Source organism: Phoca vitulina, unplaced genomic scaffold (assembly GCF_004348235.1).
Source record: "Phoca vitulina isolate PV1807 unplaced genomic scaffold, GSC_HSeal_1.0 scaffold1, whole genome shotgun sequence".
Classification (NCBI taxonomy): Eukaryota; Metazoa; Chordata; class Mammalia; order Carnivora; family Phocidae; genus Phoca; species Phoca vitulina.
The window spans coordinates 42,181,860-42,195,322 of NW_022589704.1; the positions used below are offsets into that span (position 1 = coordinate 42,181,860).

Genomic DNA, 13,463 nt, shown 5'->3' on the forward strand with positions numbered 1-13,463 from the left:
GCAGGTAAAGCTATTATGGAATTTGTTAAGTTGCAAGAACTCCTATTGCATTACATTCAGAACCTGTTCAATAGGAACGCTTTTCTGGTCTTTAAAGGACTATTGCAACTCAAGCTAGATATGAGGCTTTACTGCCACCTCATACATCTATACCTGATAAGGAGAGGAAGTCCTAAGAATTATATATCTTCTCTGAAACCAGCTCTAATCAACACAATGGGAATAATCATGACTTCACTTCCAAATTCATAATTTGATTCTGTCCCAGGCACAATATAAATATAATAGAAAGAAAGACAATTTTTTTTCTTATTTTCAAATGGCTTTGGCGCTATGGCAGTAAGTAGGAGACAGGTAAAATCGAGTAATCCCAACAGGTGTGCAAGTGCATGAATACAAGGGGTTTCCTTGTGCCATTATTAAATGTAAAAAAAAAAAAAAAATAGAAATATTATACAAATATATTCAAAATGGAAAATTTTAGTTTTCCGGAAAAGTGTGGCCCACTTTGTCTGCCCACAGGAAAAGCTTGTTAAAAACATAACAAATGAGACGGCACTACTCGTGTGCCTGTGCTTGTCAAAGATAATTTGCGATGTTAAAGCATGATGTTAGAAATTGAATTTAAAAGAAAAACAAAACTGGGGGCATCACATTGCCCAATTTCAAGCTATATAACAAGGCAGTGATCACCAAGACAACATGGTACTGGCACAAAAACAGACATATAGACCAATGGAACAGAATAGAGAACCCAGATATGGACCCTCAACTCTATGGTCAAATAATCTTCGATAAAGCAGGAAAAAATATGCAATGGAAAAAAGACAGTCTTTTCAATAAATGGTGCTGGGAAAATTGGACAGCCACATGCAGAAGAATGAAACTCGACCGTTCTCTAACACCATACACAAAGATAAACTCAAAATGGATGAAAGACCTCAATGTGAGACAGAAATCCATCAAAATCCTAGAGGAGAACATAGGCAGTAACCTCGTGGACATCGGCCACAGCAACTTCTTTCAAGATACATCTCCAAAAGCTAGTGAAACAAAAGCAAAAATGAACTTTTGGGACTTCATCAAGATAAAAAGCTTCTGCACAGCAAAGGAAATAGTCAACAAAACAAAGAGGCAACCCACAGAATGGGAGAAGATATTTGCAAATGACACTACAGATAAAGGGCTGGTATCCAAGATCTATAAAGAACTTCTCAAACTCAACACCCAAAAAACAAATAATCAAGTCAAAAAGTGGGCAGAAGACATGAACAGACACTTCTTCAAAGAAGACATACAAATGGCTAACAGACACATGAAAAAATGTTCATCATCATAAGCCATCAGGATAATTCAAATCAAAACCACATTGAGATACCACTTTACACCAGTTAGAATGGCAAGAATTGACAAGGCAAGAAACAACAAATGTTGGAGAGGTTTTGGAGAAAGGGGAACCCTCTTACACTCTTGGTGCGAATGCAAGTTGGTACAGCCACTTTGGAAAACAGTGTGGAGGTTCCTCAAAAAATTAAAAATAGTGCTACCCTATGACCCAGCAATTGCACTCCTGGGTATTTACCCCAAAGACACAGATGTAGTGAAAAGAAGAGCCATATGCACCCTAATGTTCATAGCAGCAATGTCCGCAATAGCCAAACTGTGGAAAGAGCCGAGATGCCCTTCAACAGATGAATGGATAAAGAAGATGTGGTCCATATATACAATGGAATATTACTCAGCCATCAGAAAGGATGAATACCCAACTTTTACATCAACATGGATGGGACTGGAGGAGATTATGCTAAGTGAAATAAGTCAAACAGGGAAAGTCAATTATCATATGGTTTTACTTATTTGTGGATCATAAGGAATAGCATGGAGGACATTAAGAGAAGGAAGGGAAAAATGAAGTGGGGGAAATTGGAGGGAGAGATGAACCATGAAACTATGGACTCTGAGAAACAAACTGAGGGTTTTAGAGGGGAGGGGGGCAGGGGAGATGGGTTAACCTGGTGAAGGGATATTAAGGGAGGCACGTACTGCATGGAGCACTGGGTGTTATACGAAAACAATGAATCATGGATCACTACATCAAAAACTAATGATGTATTGTATGGTGACTAACATAACATAATAAAATAAAATTTTAAAAAAAGAAGTATTCAATCCAAAAAAAAAAAATTCGAGTCTCTCCCGTTGCCTCTCTTTTGCCTTCAAAATTAAGCATTACTGTAAATTTTGTGTTTACTATTTCCTTGTTTTTCTTTGCAATTTTACTAAATATATGTGTTCCCAAAACAAATAATAAAATAAAATAAAAAAAGAAATTGAATTTAATCCACAAACATATTGTTCCCACAAAGGAAGATAATGCATGAAAGAGTTCACTTTATGCTAGAATGTCCAAACTATAGACATTGTAAATGTTTAAGATATCGTATGCCCTTTGATAAAGTAAAATGGCCCCATAATTAAGCCAAAGTGATTTCCTTTATTTACTATACCTAAATAATGTTCCTACTTGTTTAATTCTTTTTCCCAGCTATCAAGAATAATACTGTACAATAAATATCAGTATATATTTATTGGTAACTTATTTTAAGTAAACATTAGCAGTAGAAATAAATATTGCTTTTAGAGTTCAAAGAACCTAGAGATCTGAAATAATCAAATCTCCTACACAGTAACACTCTACAGAATCTCAGCAGTAGTAAGAAGGCTTCTTTTTACCACCAGAAACTCACTACTTCAGTATACTACTCACTCACTTACTGAACAGCTCTAGTTGCTTAAAAATGTGCAGTAGAAATCTGGCTCTCTAAAACATCTACTGAATCCTCCATGTTACCTCTAGTTCAGGATCTTTCCAACTTAACTCTGAAATTCTTACACAGAAGCGAATCAGTGGCACAGGGATCTGTAGATATTCCAAAGAAAGGCCTGATTAAAGCAAAGTAGTGCTATCTCCAGAGAAATATCATCTGACCAGCCCCCACAAGGCCTCCCAGACTACAGTGCACCATGGGCCGGGCCCGGCCGGTCCTCTAGCTTGTAAGTGCAGAAGTTTGATCTTACAAAATGCCAGAACTGAGTGGGCTGGAGAAAGCTGACTTATGCCAAAAAAAAATACATGGAAAGTCAGAACTAATCAATTCAACGCATATGAAATATATAACTGTCAAATGGATAAGAAATCCAGGTGGTACTGTAGGCTACAAAGAAATCAAATTATTTTAAGACTGCTCAAACAACAGAGCATCAGAACAGGGGAAACGGGTTGACTGAGTGAATAGTTAGCAGCATCAGACACTAATAGTTTTGTGCATCCATTTCTGCACCTGGGACTCTAGGTTCGCAAGTTCGGGTTGGCTTCTCAGGGCAACACCACCCTGGAGAGCACTTGAATAGAGAACATGACTTTCAGAAGCTTCTTTTGCCAAGCTCTAACCCTTGCCCCAGGAAACATTCTTTCTTTGGATACATGGATAGTTTTAGGCAAGTTTTACACTGTCATATTTCTGCTTCAATCCATAATGTGTTGCTTGGTAGATTAATTATCTGAACAACATCTTATTTCCAGCTTTTGGAAAAGAAAAAGGCAGGGATAATGCTAAACACACACATACACACACTCTGGGCTATATTGATTTAAGTCTCTGAACCGCCATGCCCGGCTCTGCCCCTTTTCTACCCACTTCCCTTACTTGAGTTATGATAAGTTAAAACCTTGCCAGTCCTCATTCCCTCTGTCTCTTGCCTCCCTCCCCCATCTCTTTCCCTGAATGCGCCAGGATAGAAACAATACATATAGCTGTGCTTTAGAGCGACCCACTTCTATAGCTCTTGACTAGAGCATTGACTAGCAATGGGCATGCAACCTTGTTAGCTCTGCTGCAATTAACTCAGATTATACCAGAAATGGTTTCTTGAAAGGGTCAGGATCCCTTTCAGCATAAATCATTTGTGAACATTTAGTAGGAAACTAGTTGAAGACTTTACACAAAAACATGGAGAGTTTCTACCATTGTCACTATCTCTTTTAGCAGAAAGAGCACAACCCTTACATTAAACCTCTTTCAATGGAGGACAGAGAAATGGATGTCTAAATCATCAGCCACTGTAGGAAACATATGGACTTCCGAAGTATCATTTTTAGATGATTTTAAATCTTGTAAGTGCTTCAGGGTTGCTTGAATACCTAGGCATAAACATCAGGGTCACAAATACCGTCGTCCATACACAAACTTGGTTGGAATATTAGATTTTCTGTGTCTCTATTCTTCTTAATATACTCAAATCTCGTTTCTAAAATATGTCTATTGCATTACTAGAAGTGGTTATATATTCAGGTTTTCAATCAACTGGTGTACTTGATTGGATTGACTATAAATTTGTTGACATATATTGATGATTCCTCATTTTCTTACTCAGGGATCATTTCTTCTACTCATTTATTTTCAATCTCTCTAACTTTCTTATCTGACAGTATCCTACGAGCAGCATAACAGAGCACTCCAAGCTCATAAGGAATGGTGTAAACTAATTAGCAGATTTTATGCTGGAAACTCTTCTCCTCACACGTGATCATCCTGTCTGGATAATGAACTTTGTGGAAATATCTGGTTCCTACTACACTAAGGCCGCAGCTTCACTCAAACAAGCTCTTACTTTGCCCTTGGACTTCGGTTCATAATTATGAATATGGTACAAATCCAAAAACAAAAACAGTATGGGGCGAGGGATGGAGTTAAAAATAAAATAGCCTAAAAATGGATTTTGAGTTAAGAAAATTCTTGATCTTCTTTTGCAACTGACAAAAAGAAAAATAGTCCTAATAAGATGTGCTTGAAAAATACCATGCCTGAAATCACAATGCATAACTGAAGGAGAGGGAAGTTACAGAAAATTCTCCTGCATGCAGGTGTGAGGAAGCACTGAAGGGTTACTAACAAACACTAACTAGAAGTGTTGAATTGTTTGTTATGGGGAGAAGATCCAGGAATAAGAGTGAGAATCAGTGCTGGTCCGTTACATCAGCAGTGGGCTGGCAAACCCCACTGTGAAAGTCGCCTTTAAACAGCAGGTGCATGGTTTGACCACTCTAGCTTCTAGCCTCCTGGCAGCGGCAACAAATGAGCCTAGTCTTCACCACAGATTCAGGAATGACCACAAGCCATCTCAAGCTGCAGCAAAATAGCATCATCGCCCTGCTTCTGTTTTGGTCACATATTCGCATATTGAAAAATTCACCCAACATTATTTATTTCAGTTTTTGTGTGTTTGCTCATTACAGCTGTAATTTGTTACTAAAAACACCGTGACATAAAATTCTAAAGTACCTTGGAAGAAAGGGGGAAACCAAAAGAGAAAATTTTGTATATTTTTAGTCTTTTCCATGGAAGTGGTTCATTCATTTTAACGATAGTCATCAAAGTAGGAATATAATACAAACAAAATATCACCTAAATAGGTAAAGAGACACAAATATAGGACAAATGAATGATTTAAATGCCATCTCCAGTCTCTCTAACATACTTATGATAAATCCTTGATTAATTTGAGCTGTGATTTGAAATATTACCCATCATACAAATGTGCATAAATATTCCTACACAGGAAAACACTTAACATATTTAACAATATACTTCAAACTTAAAAGTTCTGCAGATGACTAACTAGATCTTAAAATTATAGATATTTTACAGCTCTGCTTAAACATAAATAATGCATTTGTCTGATTCACCCATATTAAAGGTATTTTTTCTCCTGATGAATATATGCATCATCCATGACTGCCAGTACCAAACTATAAGGACGCACTGTAATAAAAGCTATGCCTGTATGTGAAATAATAGGAAATAATTTATTTCATAAAAATAGTAGTTCATTTTTAATCTTCTATTACCGCTGCTCCCATTACTTCTCTTGCTGTGGATTGAAGAGTATCTCAGATTGAAGTCAAGACAATTATATTTTTCATGTGTTTAGGCAAGAATTTTAAAGTTTGTCAAGTCAGGTCACGGATTATGGAAAAGACTCAAAAAAAGCAAACTTGATATTATAAGATGACCGTAATCAAAGACTATTTAGAGATAGCATTACAAATATGAAGCAAATGTATTTGGGCTAAAGGTCAGAAAACATATTTTAATATCTTTGTAGAAACATAAGAAAACAAAACTTGTTAATGACAGAGGAAAGGGTTTACTTTAGAACACAAATTTTTTCTTTATTGTAAGTTTAGCTTTCACATCACATTGTTAACGTAGGCCAGCTATTATGCATTGGAATACACTTAGAGCATTCAATATGTACTGTGTTAGTATCTCCATGAATGATTCTGAAATAACGTTTGCTCTTTCAATAGCTTTATTTTGGCAATAAGAAAATGTACGGGTGCTAGTAGAATTCCCCTTCACAGTAAATGAAAAAAGCCTGAAAGAATATGTTTGTTGCAATTTGCATTTAGTTTTGGAAAACATCTGTTTAACAACTGAACACAGCTATATTTTAACTTTTAAGCTACCACACTGAGAAAGTACCAAGGTATTGCAGCCATTCACTCTTAGGGACATTATGCTGGGCTTTGAAATTCAAAAAATAAGATAGTTCTTCTTGAATTATTTTATGATCAATGTACGGTCTCTACACAAGGAAAATTAAAGCTGTCTGACTACTTAGAGAAACATCACTGCCTATTAAAGATGGAAGAAATTGCATAAAAGCATGAAAAGCACTGGGTAATTTTGCAGTTTCATCTCTAAACACACTTGTGAAGATGTCTGTCTTTCAATTCTTCTTCTTTCTTCTGAAGCATGGCCTTTTAGTTCTTGCCCTTTTAAATATCTTTGCCTACCATAGCTTTGCTTCTTAATGTACTGGTTGATCTTACTGGGCTGAGAAACTATTTACAAGGGGTGTCTGTTTTTATCTGTATTCACAGAGAATGCTAACAAGTTAGAAGAAAGTGCAAGAGAACACCACATACCTTGCCCAGAACATTACAATGGTTTCTGCATGCATGGAAAGTGTGAACATTCTATCAATATGCAGGAGCCATCTTGCAGGTAATGTTTTCACTCTTTAATTTTTAAAATGTATAAAGTCAACACAGAGAACTAAATTCTGGATGTTTGCAAAGAATTGCATGGCATTCTGCCTGACTGGGTGCTCAGCAGCAAAACTTTTCACTGACTCTCCTACACACACACACACACACACACACACACAGACACCCACTAGAAAACCATGAAATGTGTGTGCCTTACATACCTGAGTACTATGTAACATATCATTATGTATACTCTTCTGGTAGAATTTCAAATTGTACTTTGGGCATTACAAGCTTCTTAAAGACTCAGCTTCCTCTGTTTTATTCATTGCTCTTTCCCATGGACATAGAATAGCTCTTGGCACATAACAGGAGGTCAATAAATATTTCTGAAATGAATGGATGAGGACTTAGGGTACATAAGATAACGTCGTTGCTTTGGGGAGGTCATCTTTTCCAAAGTCCTTCAGGTGTCCAATCAATTTTATCAATCTTGGTTTTGCTAGGCACCTACTCATTTCTGTGGGTCGGCTACCCACAAGCCTTGTACAGTGTGATTATTAGCTGTACCTCCACAGATTCTAACTCAGTTGAGACACAAAGAAATTGCTTGTCTGGACTTAGTTAATAAATATAAATATCTGCTGAATATTCATGAATAGAACATAATTACTGAGATGGTAAAAATATGGTAAACCCAAGGTAGAAAAACAAATGTATTTTTATTAAAGGAATCTACAAGTGGCATATGATGAAATAGGTTATGTATTGTTACACAGCGAAAGGAGTTTCTCTCTCTTCTCCTCCTCCTCCTCCTCACTCTTTTTCTCTCTCTCTCTCTCTCTACGCTCAAGAACTGTCTTCCTTTTATATCTTCCTTAACTGAATACACTAGCACCTTCCAGTGAAGCCAGGTACAGTCAACATAACTGGGAGGCTGGTCCTGCTGCCCTGTCATCCTTAGGAGGGTCCCCATTATTAAACCCTTCAAGGCAAAGAGGAAAGACCCCAGAATGGAGAAATTCCAAGTGAAGCACTAAAATAATTGCACAAAGTCAATGACAAGTTGACCCTTGTTGGTATTGTTATGTGAACAGTTTATTCATTTCATTGTCAAATGCTAATTTTAACACGCAGATGGTCTCCTGATGCTTTCTGATGAGGCTTGAGTGAGTGAGAAGCAGCGTTCATTCTCAGATGAATAGCGCATGGGTTTATTTTGCAGAACTCTGTTGCTTACACCATAATTGTTTCTTTTTTTCTACTGAAATTTAGCTCTCTAACATAAGTAGACAACTTTAGGATCGACAAATTAAAGAAATCACTTATTGTATCCTTGGTCTAAACATTTTTCAACACTTATTCTCACAGTAGCCAGGGAATGCTTTATCCAAAAGTAAATAAATAAATAGCCCCAATTTACACCCATATCCTCAGAAACAAACCTTTTCTCAAGTAATCATGTCGACTTAGGTTGATTAAAGGACAAGTTAAATAAAATGTGAAACTCATCTGAAAAAAAAATATGGAAAGAATAGTATTTCTGGACAGCCACTGCTTCTCGATATCATCATCACAAACTACGTACCAACCCTCCTGTCCTCAAAATCTTATTATAAGTATAAAAGAAAACCTCATACCTTTGAAACCAAAAACACAAAGAAATCTCATTGAAAGGATATAGTCGAAAGCCATATCTACAAAGCAGCATTTCTTTAAAGAGGGAAATAAACAGCCCCGCTTTCACAATGAAGGTAACTGTGTATGGGCCGACTATAAAGGTGAGCCCAGCAGCTACAGGTAACTGGACACTATCCTTCCTTCCAGGTGTGACGCTGGTTATACTGGACAACACTGTGAAAAAAAGGACTACAGTGTGCTGTACGTTGTTCCCGGCCCTGTACGCTTTCAGTATGTCTTAATCGCAGCTGTGATTGGGACCATTCAAATTGCTGTCATCTGTGTGGTGGTTCTCTGCATCACAAGGTCAGTAATGTGCTCAATGGCCACCCAGATAAGGGCATCTGGTGTTCCTCCTTGCCTTACTTAGGTTACTCTACGTAGGAGTCCCTTTGTGGACTCGGCAGCCCTCCGTTCTCAGGAGTCCTGTTTCCTCATCATAACAGCATGTGAATAGCATCGATTTTCATGCTGGAGTGCTACCAAGTATTTTCCTTATTTTTGCCTTTTGATGAGGATTATTTATTTTTGAGGCAAAGATCTGTTTTTCTCTACTATGTGATGCCAATCTTTGTTTAAATATGCTTTTCTCTTTTAGCTATGGAAAGTCAGTTCTCGTTCAAACTACTAACAGACTATTTAGATGACAGTGTTGTCTTATTTACCCAGATCAGTATGCCAAAAGAGGTGAGAAGAGATTGTATACAAGGCCTAGAATAGTGTTCAAGGATAGCTTTCATTTATGGTACTTATTTCCAATTATAACGCTGATATAATCATTTTTAACATATTTGATGTAAACAACAGGTACATTTTTATGTTAAGTTAAAATAGCTTTTAATCACAAAATTCAAAGAAAATAGCTACAATAAAAAAGATTATGTTGCAGTACATGAAAACCTTTGATATATGGAAACATGCAGCAAATATGACAACAAGCGTTTATACCAAACCCCCAGAACAATCAAATGGTAATTGTTTCTGGAGACTAAGATTGAAAGGGATCCAGAGACCTCATCCAGTTTCAATAGGAGAGAAAATCATGGTTAATTAGTGATGTCTGACACTGTGCTTGGAGTAAAGGGGTAAGGCCAGGTATTTACTTGCTTAACTTCATCAGTGTGTAAATTCATGGCAACCAAATCCGTATTATTTATGCCCTGTCTAACCGGAAATACTATTGAAGACGCTTCTTTCTGACTTGATTTCACGCTCCTTCAGAAAAAAGTTCCAAGAAAGTTTTTTAAGTTTTTTGCCAAATTCACAAGACATTTAAACTTTCGTTCATTTGTACAGCTCTACAGTAAATCAGAATGTTTCCCCCAAAATTATTTTTCTAAAGACAAGAAAATAAAAGAAAGTACCATATCCTTAGAGAATAAAGGCCATAATACGTCTCCGTAGCTGTGCTGCACTATCTTCTTTGAGGACAAGTGTGGCATTTGCTCTTGAAAAAGACAAAATATGGTTCATAAATCCTTGCCGGGCCTAAAAGCTTAAGGGAAGATCATCGACTGGAGCTTTGTGCTGCTCAAAGCCAAGCTGAGCTCATCAACTAGACTCTCACGTTTAGATGCCAAGTGAGTCAATGGATTATACTAAAATAGATTCTGGGGAACATAAAGATAACTCAAGAAACCAAAAATACTGAGTATAAAGGAAAGATAGAAAAGAATCTAAAACACAAGAAGTGGTGCCATATTACTCTAAGGGTCTTGAGTCTTCCGATATGTACGCCATGTCAGCACGTGAAAAACCAGATTCCCATTTAATAGATCTAATCTCATTACAATTGGATTTGTACTTTGTACTTCATGTACTGACAAAAATGCAAAACTTTCAATACTTTAGCAGATGTTCTCAAGTTTGTTATTAATCACAGTTCTGTTCCCATACGTTATAAGAATAGTTGGAATATGTAGGGTTCTTATTTCACCAAGCATTGTGTATATGTTATATGTGTGTGTATATCATACATGTGTGTACACACACATATACATTTAATAACATATGAAGAAGGAACAGTGATCCCCATTTTCAAAATAGGAATCCTGAGGTATGAGAAGTTAGCAAATTGCTAAGTGTACACAGCTGAGCAATAAGAGCAGCTGTGGGGTCCAGGCTGCCTAGTGTCAGATCCTGTGCACTTAAACCCTGCTCATACTGCCCCTCGGCTAGTCATAATGTCGTGTGTTCCGATGCTCAAGACAACCTAAAATGAGCTCCAAATTAGAAGGAAGACATTTTTTCAAGGCATATGGCCATTTTCATTTTCCATGTTAAAACAAAACAAAATCTAGTCTCTGTTTACTTTTGAGGAAGAGTACATGAGCTAAATTAGCATTTTTGTAATGCATTTTATAAAGCTGTCTTAGGATGTCCAAGTCTTCCAAAGTCTTTCCAGGAGTCACACTAGTCAAAAAGCCACACTCTTCCCAGTGTGGATTCATTCTACTCACTTGAGAATGTTCTACTCAAAAACCAGATTTTCCACCTAGGTCATCTGCCCCTCCCCTAACCCTCCCCTTTTCTGACCACCTTGACCACACTTGTCTGTCAAGACCTATTCCAACATATCCCGTTGCTAAAAGATTGACAAATTGCACCAAGCAGAGGTCCTTTCATTCTCTTTAATTTTCTTTTAATTTCTCCATCCCCTGGTCTCTCTTCTTTTCTCTCTCTTCCCCTCCTCCCAATTTCTTTTTTTCTAATTGCTTCCCCTTGTTTTTATTATTTTAGTCAAACATCAGCCCTCCTTCTAAATACAGCATGTGTCATAAAAATATAGACATCTAGAGACATGCTCTGGAATGAAAAGAGTTGCCCTGTTGAGAAGATGGATTTTCAATCTTTTTGTCTCCAGCTCCCACTTGCTGGGAATGTGACTTTCGGCTCCATGTTCATTTTGACTGATCTACCACACCTCTGTAAAAAAAAATATACATATATATTACATATATATATTTATTCATATATGAACATATATATGAATATATAATCTCTGAAAGCCATCTTATTGTAATAAGATTTTATATGAACTTTATATTGTTCTTATTTGCATCATCAAAGCATTTGTTTATTTTAAGAGAAAAGACACCAGACCAGAGCTTTTCAGATAATTTGACTCAATTTAGCTTTTATAGAAGCAAAATAGTTGGCACCAATTTATGTCTCCAGCTTATGGTACTAATTTATAAAAATAATATCAGGCTGAACCAAAACAATATCCCTTTTCATTACATATCAGATATTAAGAGTTGGCTCATTCTCTGGTTGGATAGGATTTAAACTTGTAGCAGTGAAATGTCAATATAACATTCATCCTGAGGACATTTAAAACATAAAATTGTTGAAGACATTTAAAGTGAGATTAGATGAGCTCACAACTTGCTTGACTGCCTTGTGCTGAGTCATTCTTGTGCCTTCCTGAGTAAGCGGTTGAGGACCAGGTAAATGTATTCCTCTTCACCTTCTGCCTCTGCTCTTCAGCGGTCCCCAACAGACGCTTAAAGACAACGGCAAGGAGAAGCAAAAAAAAAAAAAAAAAACTTCCAAAATAATCCCAGCTTCTACTAATAATAAATTCTTTTGTCTGAAATATCTTAACCATTGGCTTAATCGACAACTTCACTCTGTAATTGTAGGACCAAACTTCAGGTAACAGCACTGGACTAAGATTTGTAAACTTTCCAACCTTCTAGGAAATGCCCCAGAAGCAACAGAATTCACAGACAGAAGCAAAATACAGGGCACTACAGTTCAGACAACACAACAAGAGCATCCACGAGGTTAATCTAAAGGGAGCATGCTGCACAGTGGCCGGACTTCTGAGAGCTGGGACTACACAATACAGTATTATAGACAAAAGAATAAGACAAGAGATCTACACATGTTGCCTTGCATTTGTGGTAATCTACACCAATGAAAACATGTACTACAGCTATATTTGATTATGTATGGATATATTTGAAATAGTATACATTGTCTTGATGTTTTTTCTGTAATGTAAATAAACTATTTATATCACACAATATAGTTTTTTCTTTCCCATGTATTTGTTATATATAATAAATACTCAGTGATGAGAAAAAATTGGCATTCTTAAATTTGCGGTATCTCATAACTGTAAATATAATCAAGCTGGTACAATCTGTGCAGGTACCGGTAGTTCATCTTTCCCCACATCTTGAGACAGAGCATTAGTTTATACAGGACTCGGTGGCTAGGTTTTGAGTGATTCCAAGATCAAGGGAAATGATGGTTATTGGAAAAGAGAAAAAATAATTTACTTTATATCGAGTGAGGATAAAATATTTCAGATCTTTGAATCATCTCTATTTCATCAACTTTCTTCCCTGGTCTTCCATTTTCATCCCCAGAGCTGAAAAATCCCTGGCATATAAATTAAATCAAAGAAGAAGGGGAGGGAAAGTGTTCTATAACTCATAAAAGAGAGGGAAAGAAGATATTGGTTTTTATTTGGAAAGCATCTGAGAATCTCGCTGTTAAGTGCATTTACCTGAAGGTCGGGAACAAGTTACATATCAGGAATACGCAGAGCACAAAACCTGTTCCATTTAGGTGAGTGGAATTAAGAACTTGCAGAAAAATTTATTCACATCATTAAAAGTGAAACACCAGAATCATAGATTCTCAGAAGCACCTTGCTACATTTATGGCATAGAGTTCTTTAAAAAGAAGTTGGAACCGCCACCAAATTCCTTCTGAA

General features: G+C 36.7%; 1 protein-coding gene across 1 annotated transcript in view; it reads left to right on the forward strand.

Moving 5' to 3' along the window:
- Positions 1-12,826, forward strand: part of TMEFF2 (transmembrane protein with EGF like and two follistatin like domains 2) — a 223,151-nt gene extending 210,325 nt beyond the window's left edge. The window contains exons 8-10 of the mRNA XM_032405849.1: positions 6,947-7,070; positions 8,882-9,040; positions 12,436-12,826. Of these exons, the coding sequence (XP_032261740.1) occupies positions 6,947-7,070; positions 8,882-9,040; positions 12,436-12,532 (380 nt within the window). The 3' untranslated portion in view covers positions 12,533-12,826. The remainder of the gene's footprint in view (positions 1-6,946; positions 7,071-8,881; positions 9,041-12,435) is intronic.
- The last annotated feature ends 637 nt before the right edge of the window (positions 12,827-13,463 follow it).